The sequence below is a fragment of the Monodon monoceros genome, unplaced genomic scaffold (genome assembly GCF_005190385.1).
Source record: "Monodon monoceros isolate NGI ecotype Baffin Bay Population unplaced genomic scaffold, NGI_Narwhal_1 Super_Scaffold_3, whole genome shotgun sequence".
Lineage (NCBI taxonomy): Eukaryota > Metazoa > Chordata > Mammalia > Artiodactyla > Monodontidae > Monodon > Monodon monoceros.
Window position 1 is genome coordinate 71,052,467 of NW_021703780.1, and position 26,828 is coordinate 71,079,294.

The 26,828-nt window shown below is 37.0% G+C and overlaps 1 protein-coding gene across 29 annotated transcripts in view; it reads right to left on the reverse strand.

The window, feature by feature from the left end:
* Nucleotides 1–26,828, reverse strand: part of DNAH12 (dynein axonemal heavy chain 12) — a 232,905-nt gene that overhangs the window by 122,542 nt on the left and 83,535 nt on the right. For 28 of the 29 annotated variants that reach the window (XR_003796539.1, XR_003796540.1, XR_003796541.1 and 25 more), the window contains 3 exons: nucleotides 11,429–11,614; nucleotides 10,604–10,804; nucleotides 7,456–7,650 (listed from right to left, as the gene is read on the reverse strand). Coding sequence is in view for 23 of the 29 variants with exons in the window: in XM_029241697.1 (XP_029097530.1) it covers nucleotides 7,456–7,650; nucleotides 10,604–10,804; nucleotides 11,429–11,614 (582 nt within the window). In the remaining 6 variants the exon portion in view is untranslated. The remainder of the gene's footprint in view (nucleotides 1–7,455; nucleotides 7,651–10,603; nucleotides 10,805–11,428; nucleotides 11,615–26,828) is intronic. The other variant, XM_029241706.1, reaches the window with a different exon arrangement.

Sequence of the window (26,828 nt, forward strand, 5' to 3'; positions counted from 1 at the left end):
TAAGACTTAAACATTAACTTATATGTCAAAAATGTTAAGGTGTCAAAAGGTTTATGAAAATTGTCAGGAAATTTTTTTATAATGTAAAACTATTAGAATTCAATAAATCACAAATATTCTTACCAAAAGATGCTAGTTATAAATGAGAAATTATGATTGTCATGCATATTTTCATTTCTCCTATATTGTTTTCAATGATGTGGAAAGAGTCTGCTAGGTTGGTGTGTGATTTAATTTTTGCATTAACAACTGTCAACTATAAACAATCTATGGTATGAGTTGGCAAACTACATCCCATGAGCTAAATCCAGTCTGCTACCAGTTTCTTTTTTTGTTGCTGTTGTTTTTCAGCTTTTATGAGGTATAATTGACAAATAAAAATTGTATATATTTAAGACACATAACTTGATGCTTTGATATCTGTATACACTGTGCTGCCACTATTTTTTTAATGTTTATTTATTGTTTTCTTATCAGTCATCCATTTTATTTATTTATTATTATTATTATTTTTTTTTTGCTGTACACGGGCCTCTCACGGTTGTGGCCTCTCCCGTTGCGGAGCACAGGCTCCGGACGCACAGGCTCAGCGGCCATGCCTCACGGGCCCAGCCGCTGCGCGGCATGTGGGATCCTCCCGGACTGGTGCACGAACCCGTGTCCCCTGCATCGGCAGGCGGACTCTCAACCACTGCGCCACCAGGGAAGCCCCACTCATCCATTTAATACAAATCAGTGTATACATTCAATCCCAATCTCCCAGTTCATCACACCCCCACCCCCCCACCACTTTCCCCACTTGGTGTCCATACGTTTGTTCCCTACATCTGTGTCTCAATTTCTGCTCTGCAAACCGGTTCATCTCTACCATATTCTAGGTTCCATATATATGCGTAAATATACGATATTTGTTTTTCTCTTTCTGACTTCCTTCACTCTGTATGACAGTCTCTAGATGCATCCACGTCTCTACAAATCACCCAGTTCTGTTCCTTTTTATGGCTGAGTAATATTCCACAGTATATATGTACCACATCTTCTCTATCCATTCGTCTGTCGATGGGCATTTAGGTTGCTTCCCTGTCGTGGCTATTGTGAATAGTGCTGCAATGAACATTGGGGTGCATGTGTTTTTTTGAATTATGGTTTTCTCAGGATATATGCCCAGTAGTGGGGTTGCTGGGTCATATGGTAATTCTATTTTTAGTTTTTAAGGAACCTCCATACTGTTCTCCATAGTGGCAATATCAATTTACATTCCCACCAACAGTGCAAGAGGGTTCCCTTTTCTCCACACCCTCTCCAGCATTTGCTGTTTGTAGATTTTCTGATGATGCCCATTCTAACTGGTGTGAGGTGATACTTCATTGTAGTTTTGATTTGCATTTCTCTAATAATTAGTGATGTTGAGCAGCTTTTCATGTGCTTCTTGGCCATCTGTATGTCTTCTATGGAGAAATGTTTATTTAGGTTTTCTGCCCAGTTTGGGATTGGGTTGTTTGTTTTTTTTAATATTGAGCTGCATGAGCTGTTTATATATTTTGAAGATGAATTCTTTGTCCATTGATTCATTTGCAAATATTTTCTCCCATTCTGAGGGTTGGTTGTCTTTTCATCTTGTTTATGGTTTCCTTTGCTGTGCAAAAGCTTTGAAGTTTCATTAGGTCCCATGTGTTTATTTTTGTTTTTATTTCCATTACACTAGGAGGTGGATCAAAAAAGATCTTGCTGTGATTTATGTCAAAAAGTGTTCTTCCTATGTTTTTCTCTAAGAGTCTTATAGTGCCCGGTCTTACATTTAGGTCTCTAATCCATTTTGAGTTTATTTTTGTGTATGGTGTTAGGGAGTGTTCTAATTTCATTGTTTTACATGTAGCTGTCCAGTTTGCCCAGCACCACTTATTGAAGAGACTGTCTTTTCTCCATGGTATATCCTTGCCTCCTTTGTCATAGATTAGTTGACCACAGGTGTGTGGGTTTATCTCTGGGCTTTCTATCCTGTTCCATTTTTCTATATTTCTGTTTTTGTGCCAGTACCATATTGTCTTGATTACTGTAGCTTTGTTGTATAGTCTGAAGTCAGGGAGTCTGATTCCTCCAGCTCCGTTTTTTTCCCTCAAGACTGCTTTGGCTATTTGGGGTCTTTTGTGTCTTCATACAAATTTTAAGATTTTTTGTTCTTGTTCTGTAAAAGATGCTATTGGTAATTTGATACTGATTGCATTGAATCTGTAGATTGCTTAGGGTAGTATAGTCATTTTCAAAATATTGATTCTTCCAATCCAAGAATATCTCTCCATCTGTTGGTATCATCTTTAATTTCTTTCATCAGTGTCTTATAGTTTTCTGCATACAGGTCTTTTATCTCCCTAGGTAGGTTTATTCCTAGGTATCTTATTCTTTTTGTTGCAATGGTAAATGGGAGTGTTTCCTTAATTTCTCTTTCTGATCTTTTGTTGTTAGTGTATAGGAAGGCAAGAGATTTCTGTGCATTAATTTTGTATCCTCCAAATTTACCAGGTTCATTGATTAGCTCTAGTAGTTTTCCGATGACATCTTTAGGATTCTCTATGTATAGTATCATGTCATCTGCAAACAGTGACAGTTTTACTTCTTCTTTTCCAATTTGGATTCCCTTTATTTCTTTTTTCTTCTTTGATTGCTGTGGCTAGGACTTCCAAAACTATGTTGAATAATAGTGGTGAGAGTGGATATCCTTGTCTTGTTCCTGATCTTAGAGGAAATACTTTCAGTTTTTCACGATTGAGAGCGATGTTTGCTGCAGGTTTGTCGTGTATGGCCTTTATTTTGTTGACATAGGTTCCCTCTATGCCCACTTTCTGGAGACTTTTTATCATAAATGGGTGTTGAATTTTGTCAAAAGCTTTTTCTGCATCTATTGAGATGATCATATGGTTTTTATTCTTCAGTTTGTTAATATGGTGTGTCACATTGATTGATTTGCCTATATTGAAGAATCCTTGCATCTCTGGGATAAAACCCACTTGATCATGGTGTATGAGCCTTTTAATGTGTCGTTGGATTCTGTTTGCAAGTATTTTGTTGAGGATTTTTGCATCTATATTCATCAGTGATATTGGTCTGTAATTTTCTTCTTTTGTAGTATTTTTGTCTGGTTTTGGTATCAGGGTGATGGTGGCCTCATAGAATGAGTTTGGGTGTTTTCCTTCCTCTGCAATTTTTTGGAAGAGTTTGAAAAGGATGGGTGTTAGCTCTTCTCTAAATGTTCGATAGAATTCACCTGTGAAGCCATCTGGTCCTGGACTTCTGTTTGTTGGAAGATTTTATTTTATTTTATTTTATCTTGTGGTACAGGGGCCTCTCACTGTTGTGGCCTCTCCTGTTGCAGAGCACAGGCTCCGGACACACAGGCTCATGAGGCCATGAATCACGGGCCCAGCCGCTCCGCAGCATGTGGGATCTTCCCAGATAGGGGCACCAACCCGTGTACACTGCATTGGCAGGTGGACTGTCAACCACTGTGCCACCAGGGAAGCCCTTGTTGGAAGATTTTTAATCATAATTTCAATTTCTTTAATTGTGATTGGTCTGTTCATATTTTTGTTTCTTCCTGGTTCAGTCATGGAAGGTTATACCTTTCTAAGAATTTGTCCATTTCTTCCAGGTTGTCCATTTTATCGGCATAGAGTTGCTTGTAGTAGTCTCTTAGGATGGTTTGTACTTATGTGGTGTCTGTTGTAACTTCTCCTTTTTCATTTCTAATTTTATTGATTTGATTCCTCTCCCTCTTTTTCTTGATGAGTCTGGCTACTGGTTTATCAATTTTGTTTATCTTCTCAAAGAACCAGCTTTTAGTTTTATTGATATTTGCTATTATTTTCTTTGTTTCTATTTCATTTATTTCTGCTCTGATCTTTATGATTTCTTTCCTTCTGCTAACTTTGGTTTTTGTTTGGTCTTCTTTCTCTTGTCCCTTTAGGTGTAAGGTTAGATTGCTTATTTGAAATTTTTCTTGTTTCTTGAGGTAGGCTTGTATAGCTATAAACTTCCCTCTTAGAACTGCTTTTGCTGCATCCCATAGGTTTTCGATCGTCATGTTTTCATTGTCATTTGTCTCTAGGTTTGTTTTTTTTTGTGGTATGTGGGTCTCTCACCGTTGCAGTCTCTCCCGTTGAGGAGCTCCGGTCGCGCAGGCTCAGCGGCAATGGCTCACGGGCCCAGCCGTTCCGCAGCAAGTGGGATCCTCCCAGACTGGGGCATGAACCTGTGTCCCCTGCATCAGCAGGCGGACTCTCAACCACTGCGCCACCAGGGAAGCCCACTAGGTATTTTTTGATTTCCTGTTTGATTTCTTCAGTGATCTCTTGGTTATTTAGTAACATATTGTTTAGCCTCCATGTGTCTGTGTTTTTTTCAATTTTTTCCCTGTCATTGATTTCTAATCTCATAGCGTTGTGGTCAGAAAAGATGCTTGATATGATTTCAACTTTCTTAAATTTACTGAGGCTTGACTTGTGACCCAAGATGTGATCTATCCTGGAGAATGTTCCATTCGCACTAAGAAGAAAGTGTAATCTGCTGTTTGGGGATGGAATGTCCTATAAATATCAATTCAATCTATCTGGTCTACTGTGTCATTTAAAGCTTGTGTTTCCTTTTTAATTTTCTGTTTGGATGATCTGTCCATTGGTCTAAGTGAGATATTAAAGTCCCCCACTATTTTTGTGTTACTATTGATTTCCTCTTTTAGAGCTGTAGGCAGTTGCCCTATGTATTGAGGTGCTCCTATGTTGGGTGCATATATATTTATAATTGTTATATCTTCTTCTTGGATTGATCCCTTGATCATTATGTAGTGTCCTTCCTTCTCTCTTGTAACATTCTTTATTTTAAAGTCTATTTTATCTGATATGAGTATTGCTACTCCAGCTTTCTTTTGATTTCCATTTGCATGAATTTCTTTTTCCATCCCTACTTTCAGTCTGTATGTGTCCCTAGGTCTGAATTGGGTCTCTTGTAGACAGTATATATATGGGTCTTGTTTTTTATCCATTCAGCAAGCTGTGTGTTTTGGTTGGAGCATTTAATCCATTCACACTTAAGGTAATTATCGATATGTATGTTCCTATTACCATTTTCTTAGTTGTTTTGGGTTTGTTTTTGTAGGTCCTTTGCTTCTCTTGTGTTTTCCACTTAGAGAAGTTCCTTTAGCATTTGTTGTAGAGCTGGTTTGGTGGTGCTGAATTCTCTTAGCTTTTGCTTGTCTGTAAAGCTATTGATTTCTCCATCGAATATGAACGAGATCCTTGCTGGGTACAGTAATCTTGGTTGTAGGTTCTTCCTTTTCATCACTTTAAGAATATCATGCCACTCTCTTCTGGCTTGTAGAGTTTCTGCTGAGAAATCAGCTGTTAACCTTACGGGCGTTCCCTTGTATGTTATTTGTCATTTTTCCCTTGCTGCTTTCAATAATTTTTCTTTGTCTTTATTTTTTGCCAATTTGATTACTATGTGTCTCAGTGTGTTTCTCCTTAGGTTTATCCTGTATGGGACTCTCTGTGCTTCCTGGTTTTGGGTGGCTATTTCCTTTCCCATGTTAGGGAAGTTTTCGACTATAATCTCTTGAAATATTTTCTGGGGTCCTTTCTCTCTTCTCCCTCTGGGACCCCTACAATGTGAATGTTGTTGCATTTAATGTTGTCCCAGAGGTCTCTTAGGCTGTCTTCATTGCTTTTCATTCTTTTTTCTTTATTCTGTTCTGCAGCAGTGAATTCCACCATTCTGTCTTCCAGGTCACTTATCTGTTCTTCTGCCTCAGTTATTCTGTTATTGATTCCTTCTAGTGTATTTTTCATTTCAGTTATTGTATTGTTCATCTCTGTTTCTTTGTTCTTTAATTCTTCTAGATCTTTGTTAAACATTTCTTGCATCTTCTCGATCTTTGCCTCCATTCTTTTTCCGAGGTCCTGGATCATCTTCACTATCATTATTCTGAATTCTTTTTCTGGAAGATTGCCTATCTCCACTTCATTTAGTTGTTTTTCTGGGGTTTTATCTTGTTCCTTCATCTGTTACATAGCCCTTCTGCCTTTTCATCTTGTCTCTCTTTCTGTGAATGTGGTTTTTGTTCCACAGGCTGCAGGATTGTAGCTCTTCTTGCTTCTGTGTGCTGCCAGTTTTTACATGGCCATCAAGCTAAGAATTATTTTTACACTTTTAAAAGGTTCAAAAATTAAAAGAAGAATAACATTTCATGGTACCTGAAAATGTCAGTTGTCCATAACAGTTTTGATGTAGCACAGACACATCCATTCAGTTACATATTGTCTTTGGCTGCTTTCTTACTACAACAACAGCAGAATTGAATAGTTACAAAAAGCACTGTATGCCTCACAAAGCCTAAAATATTTACCATGTGGCCCTTTGCAGGAAAAAACTGCTGACTTCTGTTCCATAAGAAATAATGTCTTACAAAGGTTCTAAAGTCAACATGTAAGGGAAATCCTTGAAACTCATAAATTTCAGTACTATTGACCCTCAACAGTTCAGCACAGCTAGATTTTCTTTTTTTTTTCTTCTTTTAGTTTTGGCTGCATTGGGTCTTCATTGCTGTGCATGGGTGGTGAGCGGGAGATCCTCTTGTTGTGGAACTCAGTCTCTAGGCGCGTGGGCTTCAGTAGTTGTGGCTCGCAGGCTCTAGAGTGCAGGCTCAGTAGTTGTGGTGCACGGGCTTAACTACTTCACAGCATATGGGATCTTCCTGGACCAGGGATCCAACCCGTGTCCCCTGCATAGGCAGGCAGATTCTTAACCACTGTGCTGCCAGGGAAGTCCCCAGCACAGCTACTTTTTCATCCAGCATTGAAACAAATCGTTATTTCTTAAGTTGAGTACCAGATTAAAAAGTGGATATATATATCTATGAACTTTGTATACTATGCATATGAAAAATACATGGTCTGTCTTTCAACATTAAAATCACACTCAACAAGGTGCTATACTCACTAGGAGAGACACACAGCAAGTGAAACCAACTGAGAGAATTGCTCTTTTTTCCCATCACCCCCAAGCATATAGAGTCATTGAGTAGAAACTCAGGTGAATCACATGCAACTCATTCGTTTGTATTCATTCTCTCTCTGTCTCTCTCTCCCACCCTCTTGCTTTCTTCATTTTATTTTATTTTACTATTTATTTTTATAAGAGGGATCACTGAGTATACATAGTAGAAGCCAAGTGAGTTAAATGAATGTTTGAAGCAGCTCCACTACACATATTGAAGAGTTATGAGTAGTGTATCTTATGAATTGAAAAGTAAAATTATCTATGCTTTCTTATATTTTTCTGAGCTTTCCCGTTTGTATACAATGAGCAGGTTTTATTTTTGTACTTGGAAAAAAAGCCAGATGCTTTCTGTAATAGCCAAAAATAAAGATTCCCCTTTATTTGAAACAGAGAAAACAAACACTTCACCTTTGGATCTTTTGTACAAAACTTCATGATATCTCTCCAATATCTGTCTACTGTCTGAAACTGACGCCCTTCTTCTGGCATCTGTTGCATGATATCCTCAGAACAAAAAATGGGCTCCAAGTACAGCCAATGAGCTTGTACTTTTAACCATTCATCAGTTGTTTCTTGTATTCGAATCAAACGGTCCTCCCAGGCCTTAATGAAAAGCATAGTATTCTAAGTTCCAGTTATTAAAGAAAACCCATAACTTATAGCAAGGAATATGTATTTTAAATTTATTGTTATTTTTGAATCAATGCAAAACAGCTCAAAGTCACTTATAGTGTCTCACATGGGCTTTGAAAAACTCTAGGAGGTCTGAAATTTTCCTAAATCATTGGAACTCACAATTGCAAATGACTGTAGTTATTTAGACCAATTTCCTAATCTCTAGGTGAACTGTCCCATGTCCAAAAAGCATACAGGAATACATCCTGCTCTACAACCTAGGGTTGTAGCTATCAACCTAGGGGCTATTTTGCCCCCACCCCAAAGGACATTTGACAATGTCTGGAGGCATTTTCATTTGTCACAACTGGTGGGGTGAGATTTCTACTAATATCTAGTGGGTAGAGGCCATGGACACTGCTAAACTTCCTACAATATACAGGACAGCCCCCACAACAAAGAATTATCTAGCCTCAAATGTCATTAGAACCAGGTTGAGAAACCGTGCTGTACATCAATGCATTTGGGGGAAAAATCTTCCTTATTGTCACATCTCCTAGAATCCATAAGGTATTTCATTAGCCAAAGATCATTCATATAATCTCTTTGTTTCTTAAATATATGGCCTAAGGTCCTATATATCAAGAGATTGGCCTCATATTTTTGTTTTAAAAGCTCTAAGAGAGGTTTCAAACTTGTCTTGTAAATTCTCCTTTGTTAAACAAGAAATATCTGCAAAAGCATAACTTCTTACCAGGAAAGGGTAGGTCAGCCTGATTCAAGGGAAAATGTGCAGCTTCATGTCTTTTTGGAAGAACACAACTCTTTGTCTTCTCCAAATATTGAAAGCCAAGGTGTTCTATAAATACACTATTTATACTTAAATTAAAACCAAACTGCCTTTTTTGAATTCCAGGTTTGTCGTTTATTAGCTGCATGAACTTGGGTAACTTACCTATCCCTCTATGCCTTGGTTCCCTTAACTATGACTACTGATAATAACAGTGCCTACCTTGAGGGTCAGCTATGGGGATTAAATGGGCTAATAAATGTAAAACCCCTAGAGTACTATCTGGCACACATTTAGAAGTCAATAAATATCAGGGGAAAAATCCATTTGCTGTTGATCTTTTCACCATTTTATATAGTCTCCAGTTTGAATTTTGATACTACCTATAAAACTATTAGTTATTATAATTTACTTGCTTTGTGTACTTAACCACATCAACTATAAGGACATTAAATAATCTTACAGTCTCAAATATCATTTGTTTTTGTCAAGTGGACAATATTTCATTAATTATTCTAAAAGACCCTCAAGTTATTTGTTCCCAAATATAAAGTATAGTATATAGAACTTCACTACAATTTATGAGAATACAGCATGAACTGTTGGTAGGAATGTAAATTGATACAGCCACTGTGGAGAACAGTATGGAGGTTCCTTAAAAAACTAAAAGTAGAACTACCATACGACCCAGCAATCCCACTACTGGGCATATACCCTGAGAAAACCACAATTCAAAAAGAGTCATGTACCACAATGTTCACTGCAGCTCTATTTACAATAGCCAGGACATGGAAGCAACCTCAGTGTCCACTGACAGATGAATGCGTAAAGAAGATATGGCATATATATACAATGGAATATTACTCAGCCATAAAAAGAAACGAAATTGAGTTATTTGTAGTGAGGTGGATGGACCTAGAGACTGTCATACAGAGTGAAGTAAGTCAGAAAGAGAAAAACAAATACCGTATGCTAACACATATATATGGAATCTAAAAAAAAAAGAAAAGAAAAAATGATTCTGAAGAACCCAGGGGCAGGACAGGTATAAAGACACAGACGTAGAGAATGGACTTGAGAACATGGGGAGGGGGAAGGGTAAGATGGTATGAAGTGAGAGAGTGGCATGGACATATATATATACACTACCAAATGTAAAACAGGTAGCTAGTGGGAAACAGCCACATAGCACAGGGAGTTTTGTGCTTTGTGTCCACCTAGAGGGATGGAATAGGGAGAGTGGGAGGGAGACGCAAGAGGGAGGAGATATGGGGATATATGTATATGTATAGCTGATTCACTTTGTTAAAAAGCAGAAACTAACACACCATTGTAAAGCAATTATACTCCAATAAAGATGTTAAAAAAAAAGAAGATTAGCATCAACTTGAAACAATCTTTAAATGAGAATTTATTCATTGCCCTTTGAAGAAAATATTTCTTTTAATTCAGAGTGTAAAATTCATGTTTTGTCTTATCTGCTATTGAATTCTATAAAAAAAAATAAGAAATGTCCAAAGTCTATTTTGTTTTATAACATAACACTCCTGCATAAACTCAAAATTATTATATTGGTTCTTTCACTTTAATACCATTTCCTTATAGCACCACCAGTGTTGAAAATTTATTTCTTCTTTTCTCCTCCATGTTCAACACCATTTTCCTGCCCCACATCCACTAAATAATGACAGCAGATATTCTTTAACTGCTCAGCCAACCATTTTGCACAATTATATTTATTAAAATAACCAGATTGATTTTCTGCCTATAAGAAAAGACATTTTGAAAACTTTATGTTTCTCGGTCAAAGATTATGTCAATAAAATACTCAGTAAAGTGGAATAAAAAAAGAATATAGCATGAAACAGGGTCTAGGCTGTCTACAGTTAGATTAAATAATACCGTTTTCCTTCCAAATCTATCACTGTCACTGGAGAAGATTTTTCTTAATAAAAATATCATTTGTTCTTTTAAAAATCATTAGAGTTAATGGCTCATCTGTTCTATATATTTTCACATTAATTTTAAGTTATCTGTTTCTATATTTCACCAAAGCTATCCAACAAACTGACTTATTTTCACAAGAGCATATATGTAATAAGATTGCAGTTTTTATAAATGACTAGGAGTTGACTATCATATTTAACATACCTTGATCTCCTTTTCAAATGGTTTGATGAAAGGTGAGCCTCTCATTGTCTGCGTTTTTATAATTTGATCATCAAGGAGAGCCTGAATCTCATCTACTGAAGAAAGAATACAGACTCCGGTATCACGATATAGACTTATATGAAAAGCAATATCATCCCAAGTTCCCATCATTGTATGCATGGATTTCTCTAATGAAAATTCCTAAATGAGAAAAAGAAGAAAGAATTTAGTGCATTACACAGCAATTTTTGTAAGGTAATCTGCAATTGTCTGTAAGTTAGAAAAGTTTTTAAACAATTAAAAAATTCCTATGGAAAATGACAATGTAGTTTTTAAAAATTCACTTGCTCTGAAAACTACTGCTATCAGTACTAAAATAGACAGCAGAATGAAAGACCTGATGGATTTTCCCTAAAGTGGCTTTTCTGCAGTCTATAGTCTGAAGACGTTTTCAGTGTATTTTGAGAACACTAGACAGCCTTACTTACTCTGCTAGAATACACACACATCACATGCCACACACACATGCATCTATTTCCATTCTTAATGGAGCAATTATATATCAAGACTAGCATATCATCCATGCATATCAGAATGTGGCAGAATTAACAAGAGGTCAAAGGAACCATTTCTACTCTGGATTCGGGACAAGGAAATCATAGAGAAGCAGACACTTTGTGGGGAAAAATAAGAGTGGTCTTCTACCACTTTACCCCATCTCCTCCCACTGCTAGCCAGTACTATACATTCAACCACAACAAAAACTATGATTATTTGATTAACAAACTCATCAAATAAAGTATTTCAGTTGATCTTCATATTTACCTTGCTTGCACCCGCACTTATAACTTCAAATTTTTCCAAGTATGGTGTAAGGTTTAATTTTAAAACTTTCCTCATTGTAGTTCCAGAGTCTGGAGTTAAGTCATAGCCTACAATTTCTGATAACTGCTTCCAGTGACGTGTTCTCATTCCTGGATTGCATAGGATGGAGACAGTAGGGATGTATTCCTAATGGTGAAAATAGAAACAATAATGAGTCACTCATTTGAATTCCATACACATACACTTGAAATTAGGTAATATACTTAATGAGTACAATCAAAATCCCAATTAGATTTGGAAGGGGAGAAAAAGTAATAAAATTATTCTAAAGTTCATCTGCACAAACAAACATGTAGAAATAGCCAGGAAAACTATAAGAGTAAGAAAAAGGGGGGATATAAATGTTCTATAAGATATTAAAGTATATGATAAAACTACAGTAATTAAAACTGTCATATTATTATTATGGAAATACAAAGTTAAGTTTATTCTATATATTATATGGAGAAAAATATAGTACAACACAACATAATATAATATATAGTTATAAACTCACACACAAAACATAAATGGCAAAAAGCCTGAAACAAAATGCCAAAATGTAACTGTTTGGAAATAAAAATTAAATATCCAGCAAAAACACTTAGTTCATCACTTTTTTTTTTTTTTTTGCGGTAAGTGGGCCTCTCACTGTTGTGACCTCTCCCGTTGCGGAGCACAGGCTCCGGACATGAAGGCTCAGCGGCCATGGCTCACGGACCCAGTCACTCCACGGCACGCGGGATCCTCCTGGACCGCAGCATGAACCCATGTCCCCTGCATCGGCAGGCGGACTCTCAACCACTGTGCCACCAGGGAAGCCCAGTTCATCACTTTTGATACTGACATTAGAACACTTCCTTTAAAATTAGGAACAAGATAAGCATACCCATTATTAATACTTCTAATCAACACTGTATTGAGTGTCTCAGCCACTGAGATAATATAAATAAATAAAAGATATGGGGGGAGGAGGGGGATCAAGATGCCAGAATCGCAAGACCCTGAATTCACCTCCTCCTATGAGCACAGCACAAAATTATAACTACTTTATAGAGCAACTATCTATGAGAATGATCTGAAGAGTAGCAGAAAAGATTTTCCACAATGACAGATATAAAGAAGGAGTGACAATAAGATGGGTAGGGGAGTGGAGATGCAATCTTGTCAGGAGCCAAACTCTAAGGTTGGTGACACACAAATGAAAAGGACATCATCACTGCAGAGGTCCTCTCCGAGGAGCAAGGGGTCTGAGACCCACGTTAGCCTCCCCATCCTGGAGGTCTTGCACTGGGAAGACAAGCCCCCAGAATGTCTGGCTTTGAAAACCAGTGGGGATTCCATTCAGGAGAGATGGAGGGCTATAGGAAAAAGATTCCACTCTTAAAGGGCACAGGCAAAATCTTACATGGTCCAAGTCCCAGCAAAAAGACAGTAGTTTGAAAGTCACCTGTGTCAGACCCACTTGCTGATCTTGGAGAGCCTACCAGAGAGGCAGGAGGCCTCTGGGACTCCCCCTGGGGATGCAGATGTTGGTGGCAGCCATTTTTGGGATCTTGTTCTATTGGACTGACTCCAGCACTGGCAAGCACCATTTAGAAATCCTCCCTCTAGCCTATTAGTGCCGGGGGCTTGCCCTGTGCACCTGAGGGCCCACAGCAATTCTGCACCACCAGGCCACATAGTCAAATGCACAGGGATCCTACCCCACCTACCTGTGGTCCCGAAGAGGGTGCATTGCCTAGCTACACAGTCAGCCTCACCAGGAGACTGCCCTGCCCACCAGGGCACCCACAACAACTGCATGAGTCAGAGCATCACAGCCAGACAGGCCAAGGGCCAGCCCCACCAACCAATATGCCGTCAACAGTTAGCTCTTCCACAACAGAAGGGAGCATGCAACATGAATAGAGGACACCCCTGGAGCATAAGGTCTAGTAGCCAGGAGGGAGTGTGCTGCTGAGCTCATAGGATGTCTCCTATATAATGTCACTTCTCCAAGATCAAGAGACATAACAGTCCTATCCAATATATAGAAATAAACATAGGGAATCAGGTAAAATGAGGAGGCAAGAGGAGTATGTTCCAAACAAAGGAACAAGACAAAACCTCAGAAAAAGAACTAAATTAAATGCAAATAAGCAATCTACTCAATAAAGAGTTCAAGGTAATAATCATAAAGATGCTCACTGAACTCAGAAGAATGGATGAACACAGAATTTTAACTAAGAGTTAGAAAACATAAAGAAGAACAAATCAGAGCTAAATAATACATTAACTGAAATGAAAAATACACTAGAAGGAATCTACAGCAGATAGAATAATATAGAAGAACAGATCAGTGATCTGGAGGACAGAGTGTTAGACATAATCCAAGCTGAACAGAAAAAAAGAAAAATGAATTTTAAAAAATGAGGATAGTTTAAGAGACTTCTGAGACAATATCAAGTGTACTCACTTTCATGTTATAGGGGTTCCAGAAGGGGAAAATTGAGAGAAAGGAGCAGAGAACTTATCTGAGGAAACATTAGCTGAAAACTTCCCTAACCTAGAGAAGGAAACAAACATCCTGCTCTAGGAAGCACAGAGAATCCCAAACAAGATGAACCTAAACAGGTACCCACTGAGACACATTATAATTAAAATGACAAAAATTAAAGATAAAGAGAGAACCTGAAAAGCAGCAAGAGAAAAGCAATTAGTTATGTACTGTATAAGGGAACTCCCATAAGACTATGAGCAGACTTTTCAGCAGGAACTTTGCAGGCCAGAAGGAAGTGGAACAATATATTCAAAATGATGAAAGGAAAAAAACTACAACCAAGAATAATTTACCTGGCAAGGTTATCTTTCAGATTTATCTTTATCTATAAAGGAGAGATAAAGAGTTTTACAGACAAGCAAAAAGAGTTTATCACCACCAAACAGACGTTACAAGAAGTGTTAAAGGGACTTCTTAAAGGAAAAGGAAAAGGCCAAAACTAGAAATTTAAAAATATGAAAGGAAAAATCTCACTGGTAAAGGCAAACATAGAGTAAAAATACTGGATCAACCACTTATAAATCTAGTAGGAATGTTAAAAGACAAAAGTAGTAAAAATCATCTATATCTACAAAGTAGTTATGGCAAAAATTAAAAGATGTAAAATATGATATCAAAAGCATAAAACACTTGGAGGGTTAGTAAAAATGTAAGGTGTTCAAACTTAAGAAATCAACTTAAAATAGACACCTATTTGTTGTTATATAGGAACTTCCTGGTAACCACAAACCAAAAACGTATAACAGATACACACAAAAAAAGAGAATCATTGGGTCACTGAAAAGCTCAAGTAGAAAATTTAAAAATACCTTGAGACAAATGAAAACATAACATTCCAAAATCTATGGGACACAGTAAAAGCAGTTCTAAGAGGAAAGGTTATAGCAAACAAGCCCATCTCAGGAAACAAGAAAATTCTCAAACAGTCTAACCTTACCCTGAAGGAACTAGGAGAAGAAAAACAAACAAAACCCAAAGATAGTAGAAGGAAGGAAATAATAAAGACCAGAGTGGAAATAAATAAAATAGAAACTAAAAAGAAAAAAGAAAAGATCAGTGAAACTAAGAGCTGATACTTTTAAAAGATAAACAAAATTGATAAACCTTTAACCAGACTCATTAAGAAAAAAAAAAAAGAAGGCCAAATAAATAAAATCAGAAATGAAAGAGAAGTTACAACTGACACCATTGAAATACAAAGGATCCATAAGAGACTACACAAACAATTACACACCACTAAAATAGACAACCTAGAAAAAAATTAATAAATTCCTAGAAATGTAAAATCTTCCAAGACCAAATCAGGAAAAAACAGAAAATACGAATAAACTGATTACCAGGAATGAAATTGAATTAATAATAAAAAATGCCTAAAAAACAAAAGTCCAGGCCAGATGGCTTCACAGGTGAATTTATCAAACAATTAAAGAAGGATTGCCTTTCCTGAAACTATTCCAAAAAGTTTGCTGAGAAAGGAATGCTTCCAAACTCATACTACAAGATCAGCACCACCTGGATACCAAAATCAAAGACAACACAAAAAAAAAAAAATTATAGGCAAACATCACTGATGAACATAGATGCAAAAATCCTCAACAAAATATTAGCAAACTGAATTCAACAATTAATTAAAAGAATCATACATCATGATCAAGTGGGATTTATCCCAAGGATACATACATGGTTCAATATCTGCAAATCAATCAATGTGATACACCATATGAAAAAATACAAATCATATGATTATCTCAATAGATGCAGAAAAAGTTTTTGACAAAATTCGACACCTTTTTGTAATAAAAACTCTCAACAAAGTGGGTATAGAGGGATCATAACTCAACATATTAAAGGTCATATGACAGGCCCACAGATAACATCATACTCAATGGTGAAGAGCTGAAAATATTTCCTCTAAGTTCAGGAACAAGACAAGGCTGCTCATTCTCACTGCTTTTATTCAACATAGTATAGGAAGTCCTAGCCTCAGCAATCAGACAAGAAAAAGAAATAAAAGGAATCCAAATTGGAACAGAAGGAATAAAACTGTCACTATTTGCAGATGACATGATAATGACATAGAAAATCCTAAACATGCCACCAATAAACTAATAGAACTCATCAATGAATTCAGTAAACTTACAGGATACCAAATTAACATACAGAAATAGGTTCATTTCCATACACTAACAATGAACTATCAGGAAGAGAATTTAAGAAAATAACCCCACTTACGATCATATAAAAAAGAATAAAACCCCTGAGAATAAATCTAATTAAGGAGGTAAAAGACCTGGATTCATAAAACTACAAGACACTGAGAAAAGAAATTGAAGACAACACAAACAGGTGGAAAGATACACCATGCTCATAGATTGGAAGAATTAATATTTTTTAAATAACTATATCCCCCAAGGCAATCTAGATTTAATGCAATCCATATCAAAATACCAACAGGGTTTTTCACAGAATTAGAACAAATAATTCTAAAATTTGTATGAAAATACAAAAGATTCTGAAGAGCCAAAACAATCTTGAGAAGGAAGAACAAAGCTGAAGGTATCAGGGTTTCCCTGGTAACACAGTGGTTAAGAGTCTGCCTGCCAATGCAGGGGACATGAGTTCAAGCCCTGGTCTAGGAAAATCCCAAATGCCATGGAGCAACTAAGCCCATGTGCCACAACTCCTGAAGCCTGCATACCTAGAGCCTGTGCTCCCCAACAAGAGAAGCCACGGCAATGAGAAGCCCACACACTGCAATGAAGAGTAACCCCTGCTTGCCGCAACTACAGAAAGCCTGCGTGCAGCAATGAAGACCAAAATAAAACGCAGCCAAAAATACAGAAAAAAAAAAAAAAGAGCTGAAGGTATCATGTTCCCTGATTTCAAACTATACTACAATGATACAGTAATCAAAACAATATTATACTGGCACAAAAACAGACACATAGATCAACGGATCAGAATAGAGAGCCCAGAAAAATAAATCCGCACACTTCTGATCAATTAATCTATATTTAATAAGCGACTTGTATCTAGAATATATAAAGATTTTGTACAACTGAATAAAAAGAGATAAGTAACCCAATTTAAAAATGGGCAAAGGATCTGAACACACACTTCTCCATAGAAAACATAGAAATGGCCAATATGCATATGAAAAGATGCTCAGCATTATTAGTTATCAGGTAAATGCAAATCAAAACCACAATGAGACACCTCTTCACACACATTGGGATGGCCATAATCAAAAAGATGGACAGGGCTTCCCTGGTGGCACAGTGGTTGAGAGTCTGCCTGCTGATGCAGTGGACAAGGATTTGTGCCCCGGTCCGGAGGGATCCCACATGCCACAGAGCAGCTGGGCCCGTGAGCCATGGCCGCTGAGCCTGCGCGTCCGGAGCCTGTGCTCTGCAACGGGAGAGGCCACAACGGTGAGAGGCCCGCATACCGCAAAAAAAAAAAAAAAAAAAAAGATGGACAATAACAAGTTGGCAAGGATGTGGACAAACTGGAACTCCCATGCATTGCAAGTGGGAACAGTGCAGCCACTTCGGAAGACAGTCTGCAGTTCCTCAAAAAGTTAAACATAGAATTACCATGAGACCCTGCAATGCCACTTCCACATATACACCCAAGTCAAGTGAAACATATAAGCACACAAACATCTGTACATAAATACTCATAGCAACATTACTCATAATGGCTAAAAAGTAGAAACAACACAAATGTCCATTAAGTGATGAATGGATAAACAAAATGTGGTATATCCATATAATGGAATATTATTTATCAATAAAAAAGAATGGGGACTTCCCTGGCAGTCCAGTGGTTAAGACTCCACACTCCCAATGCAGGAGGCCCAGGCTCAATCCCTGATCAGGGAACTAGATCCCACATGCCGCAACTAAGACCGCAACTAAGGCGCACCCAAATAAATAAATATTTAAAAAAAGAAAAAAAAAAAAGAATGGAGTATGAGGCATATTACCACCTGGATTAACCTTGAAAACATGCTAGGAAGAAAGAAGTCAGTCACCAAGGCCATATAACAACATGATTCCATTTATATGAAATGTCTGGAATCGATAAATCCATAGAGACAGAAAGTAGATTCATAGGACACCAGGGCCTGGGAGGAGGAGGGAATGGACAGTGACTACTAATGGTCAGGGGCTTACTTTTTGGAGCAAGGAAGTTGTTCTAAAATTAGATAGTGGTGATGATCACACAACTCTGTAATATTTATATGTGAATTATATCTCAATAAATCTATCATTAAAAATTCAAGCCAATAACAAAGAAAAAACAGTAAACTAATGATAAAATAATAAGTACATAACAATTTTTATTCAGATATGAAAGCAATCAACCAGATAGCCTTGTCCACCAGAGGGTAGACAGCAGAAGCAAGAACTACAATCCTGTAGCCTGTGGAATGAAAACCGCATTCACAAAAAGACAGACAAAATGAAAAGGCAGAGGACCATGTACCAGATGAAGGAACAAGATAAAACCCCAGAAAAACAACTAAATGAAGTGGAGATAAGCCACCTTCCAGAAAAAGAATTGAGAATAATGATAGTGAAGATGATCAAGGACCTCGGAAAACAAGTGGAGGCAAAGATCGAGAAGATGAAAGAAATGTTTAACAAAGATCTAGAAGAATTAAAGAACAAACACCTACAAGAATTAAAGAACAAACAGAGATGAACAATACAATAACCGAAATAAAAAATGCACTAGAAAGGGGCTTCCCTGGTTGCCACAGTGGTTAAGAATCCGCCTGCCAATGCAGGGGACACAGGTTCGAGCCCTTGTCCGGGAAGATCCCACATGCCATGGAGCAACTAAGCCCATGTGCCACAACTACTGAGCCTGCACTCTAGAGCACATGAGCCACAACTACTAAGCCCACATGCCACAACTACTAAAGCCCTCACGCATAGAGCCCGTGCTCCTCAACAAAAGGAGCCACCGCAATGAGAAGCCCGCACACTGCAATGAAGAGTAGTCCCCACTCGCCACAACTGGAGAAAGCCCGTGTGCAGCAATGAAGAACCAACTCAGACAAAAATAAATAAATAAAATAAATATATTTTAAAAAATTCACTAGAAGGAATGAATAGCATAATAACTGATGCAGAAGAACGGATAAATGACCTGGAAGACAGAATGGTAAATTCACTGCCGTGGAACAGGATAAAGAAGAAAGAATGAAAAGAAATGAAGACAGCCTAAGAGACCTCTAGGACAACACTAAATGCACCAACATTTGCATTATAGGGGTCCCAGAAGGAGAAGAGAGAGAGAAAGGACCTGAGAAAATATTTGAAGAGATTATAGTCGAAAACTTCCCTAACATGGTAAAGGAAATAAACACCCAATTCCAGGAAGTGCAGAGAGTCCCAGGCAGGATAAACCCAGGAGAAACATGCTGAGACACATAGTAATCAAACTGACAAAAATGAAAGACAAAGAAAAATTATTAAAAACAAAAAGGGAAAAACAACAAATAACATACAAGGGAACTCCCATAAGGTTAAAACCTGATATCTCAGCAGAAACCCTACAAGCCAGAAGGGAGTGGCATGATATATTTAAAGTGATGAAAGGGAAGAACCTACAACCAAGATTACTATACCCAGCAAGGATCTCATTCAGATTCAACAGAGAAATCAAAAGCTTTACAGACAAGCAAAAGCTAAGGGAACTCAGCACCACCAAACCACCTCTATAATAAATGTTTAAGGAACTTCTCTAAGTGGGAAACACAAGAGAAGCAAAGGACCTACAAAAACAAACCCAAAACAACGAAGAAAATGGTAATAGGAACATACATATCGATAATTACCTTAAATGTGAATGGATTAAATGCTCCAACCAAAACACACAGGCTCGCTGAATGGATACAAAAAAAAAGACCCGTATATATATGCTGTCTACAAGAGACCCCCTTCAGACCTAGGGACACGTACAGACTGAAAGTGAGGGGATGGAAAAAGAAACTCCATGCAAATGGAAATCAAAAGAAAGCTGGAGTAGCAATACTCGTATCAGATAAAATAGACTTTAAAATAAAGAATGTTACAAGAGACAAGGAAGGACACTATATAATGATCAAGGGAACAATCAAAGAAGAAGACATAGCAATTATAAATATATATGCACCCAACACAGGAGCACCTCAATACAAAAGGCAAATGCTAACACCTATAAAGAGGAAATTGACAGTAACATGATAATAGTGGGGGATTTGAACACCTCACTTACACCAATGGACAGATCATCCAGACAGACAATTAATAAGGAAACAAAGCTTTAAATGACACAATAGGCCAAATAGATTGAATTGATATTTATAGGACATTCCATCCAAAAACAGCAGGTTACACTTTCTTCTCAAGTGCACATGGATCATTCCCCAGGATAGATCACATCTTGGGTCACAAATCAAGCCTTGGTAAATCTAAGAAAACTGAAATCATATCAAGCATCTTTTCTGACCACAACACTATGAGATTAGAAATCAATTGCAGGGGAAAAAATGTAAGAAACACAAACATGTGGAGGTTAAACAATATGTTACTAAATAACCAAGAGATCACTGAAGAAATCAAAGAGGAAATCAAAAAATACCTAGAGACAAATGACGATGATCTAAAACCTATGGGATGCAGCAAAAGCAGTTCTAAGAGGGAAGTTTATAGCTATACAAGCCTACCTCAAGAAACAAGAAAAATCTCAAATAAGCAATCTAACCTTACACCTAAAGGAACTAGAGAAAGAAGAACAAACCAACCCAAAGTAAGTTGAATGAAAGAAATCATAAAGATAAGAGAAGGAATAAATGAAATAGAGACAAAGAAAACAATAGCAAAGATCAATAAAACAAAAAACTGGGTATTTGAGAAGATAAACAAAATTGATAAACCTTTAGCCAGACTCATCAAGAAAAAGAGGGAAAGGACTCAAATCAATAAAATTAGAAATAAAAAAGGAGAAGTTACAACAGACACCGCAGAAATAGAAAGCATACTAAGAGTCTACTACAAGCAACTCTATGCCAATAAAATGGACAACCTGGAAAAAATGGACAAATTCTTAGACAGATATAACCCTCCAAGACTGAACCAGGAAGATATAGAAAATATGAACAGACCAATCACAAGTAATGAAATTGAAACTGTCATTAAAAACCTTCCAACAAACAGAAGTCCAGGACCAGATGGCTTCACAGGTGAATTCTATCGAACATTTAGAAAAGAGCTAACACCCATCCTTCTCAAACTCTTCCAAAAAATTGCGGAGGAAGGAACACTCCCAAACTCACTCTACAAGACCACCATCATCCTGATATGAAAACCAAAGATACTACAAAAAAAGAAAATTACAGACCAATATCACTGATGAATATAGATGCAAAAATCCTGAACAAAATACTAGCAAACAGAATCCAACAACACATTAAAAGGATCATACACCATGATCAAGTGGGGTTTATCCCAGGTATGCAAGGATTCTTCAATATATGCAAATCAATCAATGTGATAAACCATATTAACAAATTGAAGGAGAAAAACAATATGATCATCTCAATAGATGCAGAAAAAGCTTTTGGCAAAATTCAACACCGATTTATAATAAAAAACCCCAGAAAATAGGCATAGAGGGACCTTACCTCAACATAATAAAGGCCATATATGACAAACACAGCCAACATCGTTCTCAATAGTGAAAAACTGAAGAAACCATTTCCTCTATGATCAGGAACAAGACAAGGTTGTCCACTCTCACCAGTATTCTTCAACATAGTTTTGGAAGTTTTAGCCACAGCAATCAGAGAACAAAATGAAATAAGAGGAATCCAAATCGGAAAAGATGAAGTAAATGTGTCACTGTTTTCAGATGACATGATACTATACATAGAGAATCCTAAAGATGCTACCAGAAAACTACAAGAGCTAATCAATGTACTTGGTAAAGTAGCAAGATACAAAATTAATGCACAGAAACCTCTTGCATTCCTATACAGTAATGATGAAAAATCTGAAAGAGAAGTTCAGGAAACACTCCCATTTACCACTACAAGAAAAAGAATAAAATACCTAGGAATACACCTACTTATGGAAACAAAAGACCTGTATACAGAAAACTATGACACTGATGAAAGAAATTAAAGATGCTACAAACGATGGAGAGATATACTGTGTTCTTGGACTAGAAAAATCAACACTGTGAAAATGACTATACTACCTAAAGCAATCTACAGATTCAATGCAATCCCTATCAAAATACCAATGGCATTTTTCACAGAACTGGAACAAAAAACTTCACAATTTTTATGGAAACACAGAAGACCTCAAATAGCCAAAGCAATCTTGAGACAGAAAAATGGAGCTGGAGGAATCAGGCTCCCTGACTTTAGATTATACTACAAAGCTACAGTAAACAAGACAGTATGGTACTGGCACAAAAAGAGAAATATAGATCAGCGGAACATGATAGAAAGCCCAGAGATAAACCCACACACATAAGGTCACCTTATCTTTGATAAAGAAGGCAAGAGTATACAATAGAGGAAAGACAGTCTCTTCAATAAGTGGTGCTGGGAAAACTGGACAGCTACATGTAAAAGAATGAAATTAGAACACTACCTAACACCAAACACAAAAATAAACTCCAAATGGATTAAAGACCTAAATGTAAGGCCAGACTATCAAATTCTTAGAGGAAAACATAGGCAGAGCACTCTATGATATAAATCATAGCAAGATCCTTTTAGACCACCTCCTGAGAAATGGAAATAAAAATAAAAATAAACAAATGGTATCTAATGAAACTTAAAAGCTTTTGCACAGCAAAGGAAACCATAAACAAGACGAAAAGACAACCCTCAGAATGGGAGAAAATATTTGCAAATGAAGCAACTTACAAAGGATTAATTTCCAAAATTTACAAGCAGCTCATGCAGCTTATTATCAAAAAAACAAACGCAACCCAAAAATGGGCAGAAGACCTAAATAGACATTTCTCCAAAGAAGATATACAGATTGCCAACAAACACATGAAAGGATGCTCAACATCACTAATCATTAGAGAAATGCAAATCAAAACTACAATGAGGTATCACCTCACACCCGTCAGAATGGCCATCATCAAAAATTCGACAAACAATAAATGCTGAAGGGAGTATGGAGAAAAGGAACCCTCTTGCACTGTTGGTGCGAATGTAAATTGATACAGCCGCTATTTAGAATAGTATGGAGGTTCCTTAAAAAACTCAAAATAGAACTACATATGACCCATCAATCCCACTACTGGGCATATACTCTGAGAAAACCATAATTCAAAAAGAGTCATGTACCACAATATTCACTGCAGCTCTATTTACAATAGCCATCGACATGGAGGCAACTTAAGTGTCCATCAACAGATGAATGGGTAAAGAAGATGTGGCACATATATACAATGGAATATTACTCAGCCATAAAAAGAAACGAAATTGAGTTATTTGTAGTGAGGTGGATGGACCTAGAGTCTGTCATACTGAGTGATTAAGTCAGAAAGAGAAAAACAAATACCATATGTTAAAACATATATATGGAATCTAGAAAAAAAAAAGGTTCTGAAGAACCTAGGGGCAGGACAGGAATAAAGATGCAGATGTAGAGAATGGACTGGAGGACACGGGGAGGGGGAAGCGTAAGCTGGGATGAAGTGAGAGAGTGGCATGGACTTATATATAAGTCCACTTATATATATATACATATATATATATATATATAAGTGAAAAACAAATATCGTATATTAACACATATATGTGGATTCTAGAAAAATGGTATAAATGAACTGGTTTGCAAGGCAGAAATAGAGACAGAGATGTAGACAACAAACGTATGGACACCAAGCGGGGGGAAGGGAGAGTGGTGGGATGATGGGAGATTGGGATTGACATATATACACTAACATGTATAAAATAGATAAGTAATAAGAACCGGCTATATAATAAATAAAATAAAATAAAATAATTTTAAAAAAGAAAGCAAACAACCAACATTACCCAGCAATGACTTTGTTTCCAGTATCATATTATAGGGCCCTGTTTCCCCAAATTTGGGGTTTTACAGCAGACGTTAATAAAAATTATTTAAAAACTTGGGGAAAAAGAGGGAGGTGGTATGTCCTTTCAATGCCATATGGGGTACAGGGTCACCTAAGGAAAATTTAACTGTTTAAAGAGTGTATTTTGTTCAACTCACTGTTTACTACTTAAAGTCCCAGACTGAGAAATTACATGTTAACTTGTAGATTTGACCAGTAGAAATGCAAGTAATTCCTGTCTAATAAGAAGGATAATTCCAAATGTTAGAGTTTATTGTCCTGTATGACATTAACCAGCCTTATATCAATACTAGCAACTTTTGCCAACATTCCTTTACTAAATTGTCTATAAATACTCAGCCCCTCAAATGCTCTTTGAACCAGCCTTACCACCTTAGTGGTTCTCCCATTAATTAATAAATAGAATAAAATATTTGACACATGTTCATTTTTATTTTTGTATGACAGTCACGTTTTCATGTTTTTTTGTAAATAATAATAAGGTAAATTTTTTTAAATTGGAGAACCATAGACTTAAGTTTACTCTAGTTGCTATATATATTTTTTTTAATTTATTTATTTATTTTTGGCTGTGTTGGGTCTTTGCTGCTGCGGTGGTACGTGGGCCCCTCACCACGGTGGCTTCTTTTGTTGCGGAGCATGGGCTCTAGGCAGCAGGCTCAGTAGTTGCGGTGCACGGGCCCAGCTGCTCCGCAGCATGTGGGACCCTCCCAGACCAGGGCTAGAACCCACATCCTCCGCACTAGCAGGTGGACTCCCAACCATTGTGCCACCAGGGAAGTCCCTAGTCGCTATATTTTAAATAGATAATGGGGTAGGGGATGGGGCAAAGGTAGAAGCAGGGAGTCCCAACAGGACCTTCTTGTAGAAATAGATGTAAAAGAAGATGTAATTTGGACCAGATTGGTGTCACTGGGAAAAATGAATTTTGAGTTTGCCATGTGTATTGGACATCCAAGGGAAAATTACAAGTAGGAAGTTATAGATATGAATCTTGGGTTTGGAAGAAAGGTCTGGACTGGAGTTAAACATTTGGGAGTTGCTAGCATATAGATGGTATTTAAAGTCACCTATATTTTTGATGAGATTGATGAAATCATCAAGACAGTGAGGGTAGAGAAAGAAACGGACCAATGACTTAGCCCTAAGACTTTCCAACATTAAGAGGCTAAAAAGAATAAGAAGAGAATAGTAAGGATGGGAATACCCTGGCAGTCCAGTGGTTAAGACTCTGTGCTTCCACTGCAGAGGGCATGGGTTCTATCCCTGGTTGGGGAACTAAGATTACACATGCTGCGGCCAAAATAAAAAGGGAAAGAAAAGAAAAGAAAATTGCAAGGAAAAAATTTAGCGATACTACTAGTGGTATGGGACAATTTGTTTATCTTCCATTTCAAGATGACTTTCAGAGTACATGATGATGCACTGTTATGAAGATAGGAATAATGGATGGTACTGATAAGAAAGGAAAGGAGGAATATCATTTAGATAAATTAAAAAATGACCAAAGGCGGGCTTCCCTGGTGGCGCAGTGGTTGAGAGTCTGCCTGCCGATGCAGGGGACACGGGTTTGTGCCCCGGTCCGGGAAGATCCCACATGCCGCGGAGCGGCTGGGCCTGTGAGCCATGGCCGCTGAGCCTGCGCGTCCGGAGCCTGTGCTCCGCAACGGGAGAGGCCACAACAGCGAGAGGCCCGCGTACCAGAAAACAAAACAAAACAAAACAAAACAAAAATGACCAAAGGCTTAAATGTTAACAATAAACTATAACTAAATCCCTAACTAGGCTGATTAAGAAAAAAGAGAGAAAATTAAAATCATTAATATTTGGAATGAAAAAGGAGTTATCCCTATAGATTCCACCAACATTAAAAGATAATAAATAAATATTATGAGCAACTTTACGGCAATAAATTTAACAACTTTAGAAAATGGAAAAATTCCTTGAAAAATACAATTTACCAAAATTGACACAAAATTAACACAAATCTGAATATCCCTATATCTATTTTAAAAATTAAAACTGTTTTCAAAATCCTTCCCATGAAGCTCCAGGTCAATGGTTTCACTAGTAAACGTTTCTCTAAAATATTTAAAAAAGAGATAATAATAATTTTATACAAAACTCTTTTGGAAAATAGAGATAAAACTTCCCATTTGTTTCATAAGGCCAACATAATCCTGATAGCAAAACCTGACAAAGATATTACAAGAAAAGAAAATTAAGACCAACATCGCTTCTGAACATAATCTCAAAAATCTTCAATAAAATATTAATATACTATTAATATTAACATACAAAGCCTAATCTCCCTATTCCTGTTTCTAGGACTAGAAATCAGTAAGAAAAAGACCATTAATTCAATTTAAAAAATAGACAAGAAGACCAAATAGTTCACAGGCAAAGAAATACAAAATATTCTTAAATATATTAATTTAGGCTTAACATTTTATGTAATAAGAAAAATGAAATTCTTCTAGCAGATTAACAAACACCCAAGTTTGATGATATTCTGTTGTCAAGGTTGGTGAGAGTACATACTGGTAAAACCCATACAGAAGGTAATTCAACTGTAGATTTTAACCTGGAATTTACTCTTTGGCAATTTACCTTACAGTCACACCTTCACACACAGAAATTTTACACCAATATATAATATTTATAGGTGTAAAAAAGAATGAAAACACTCTATATACA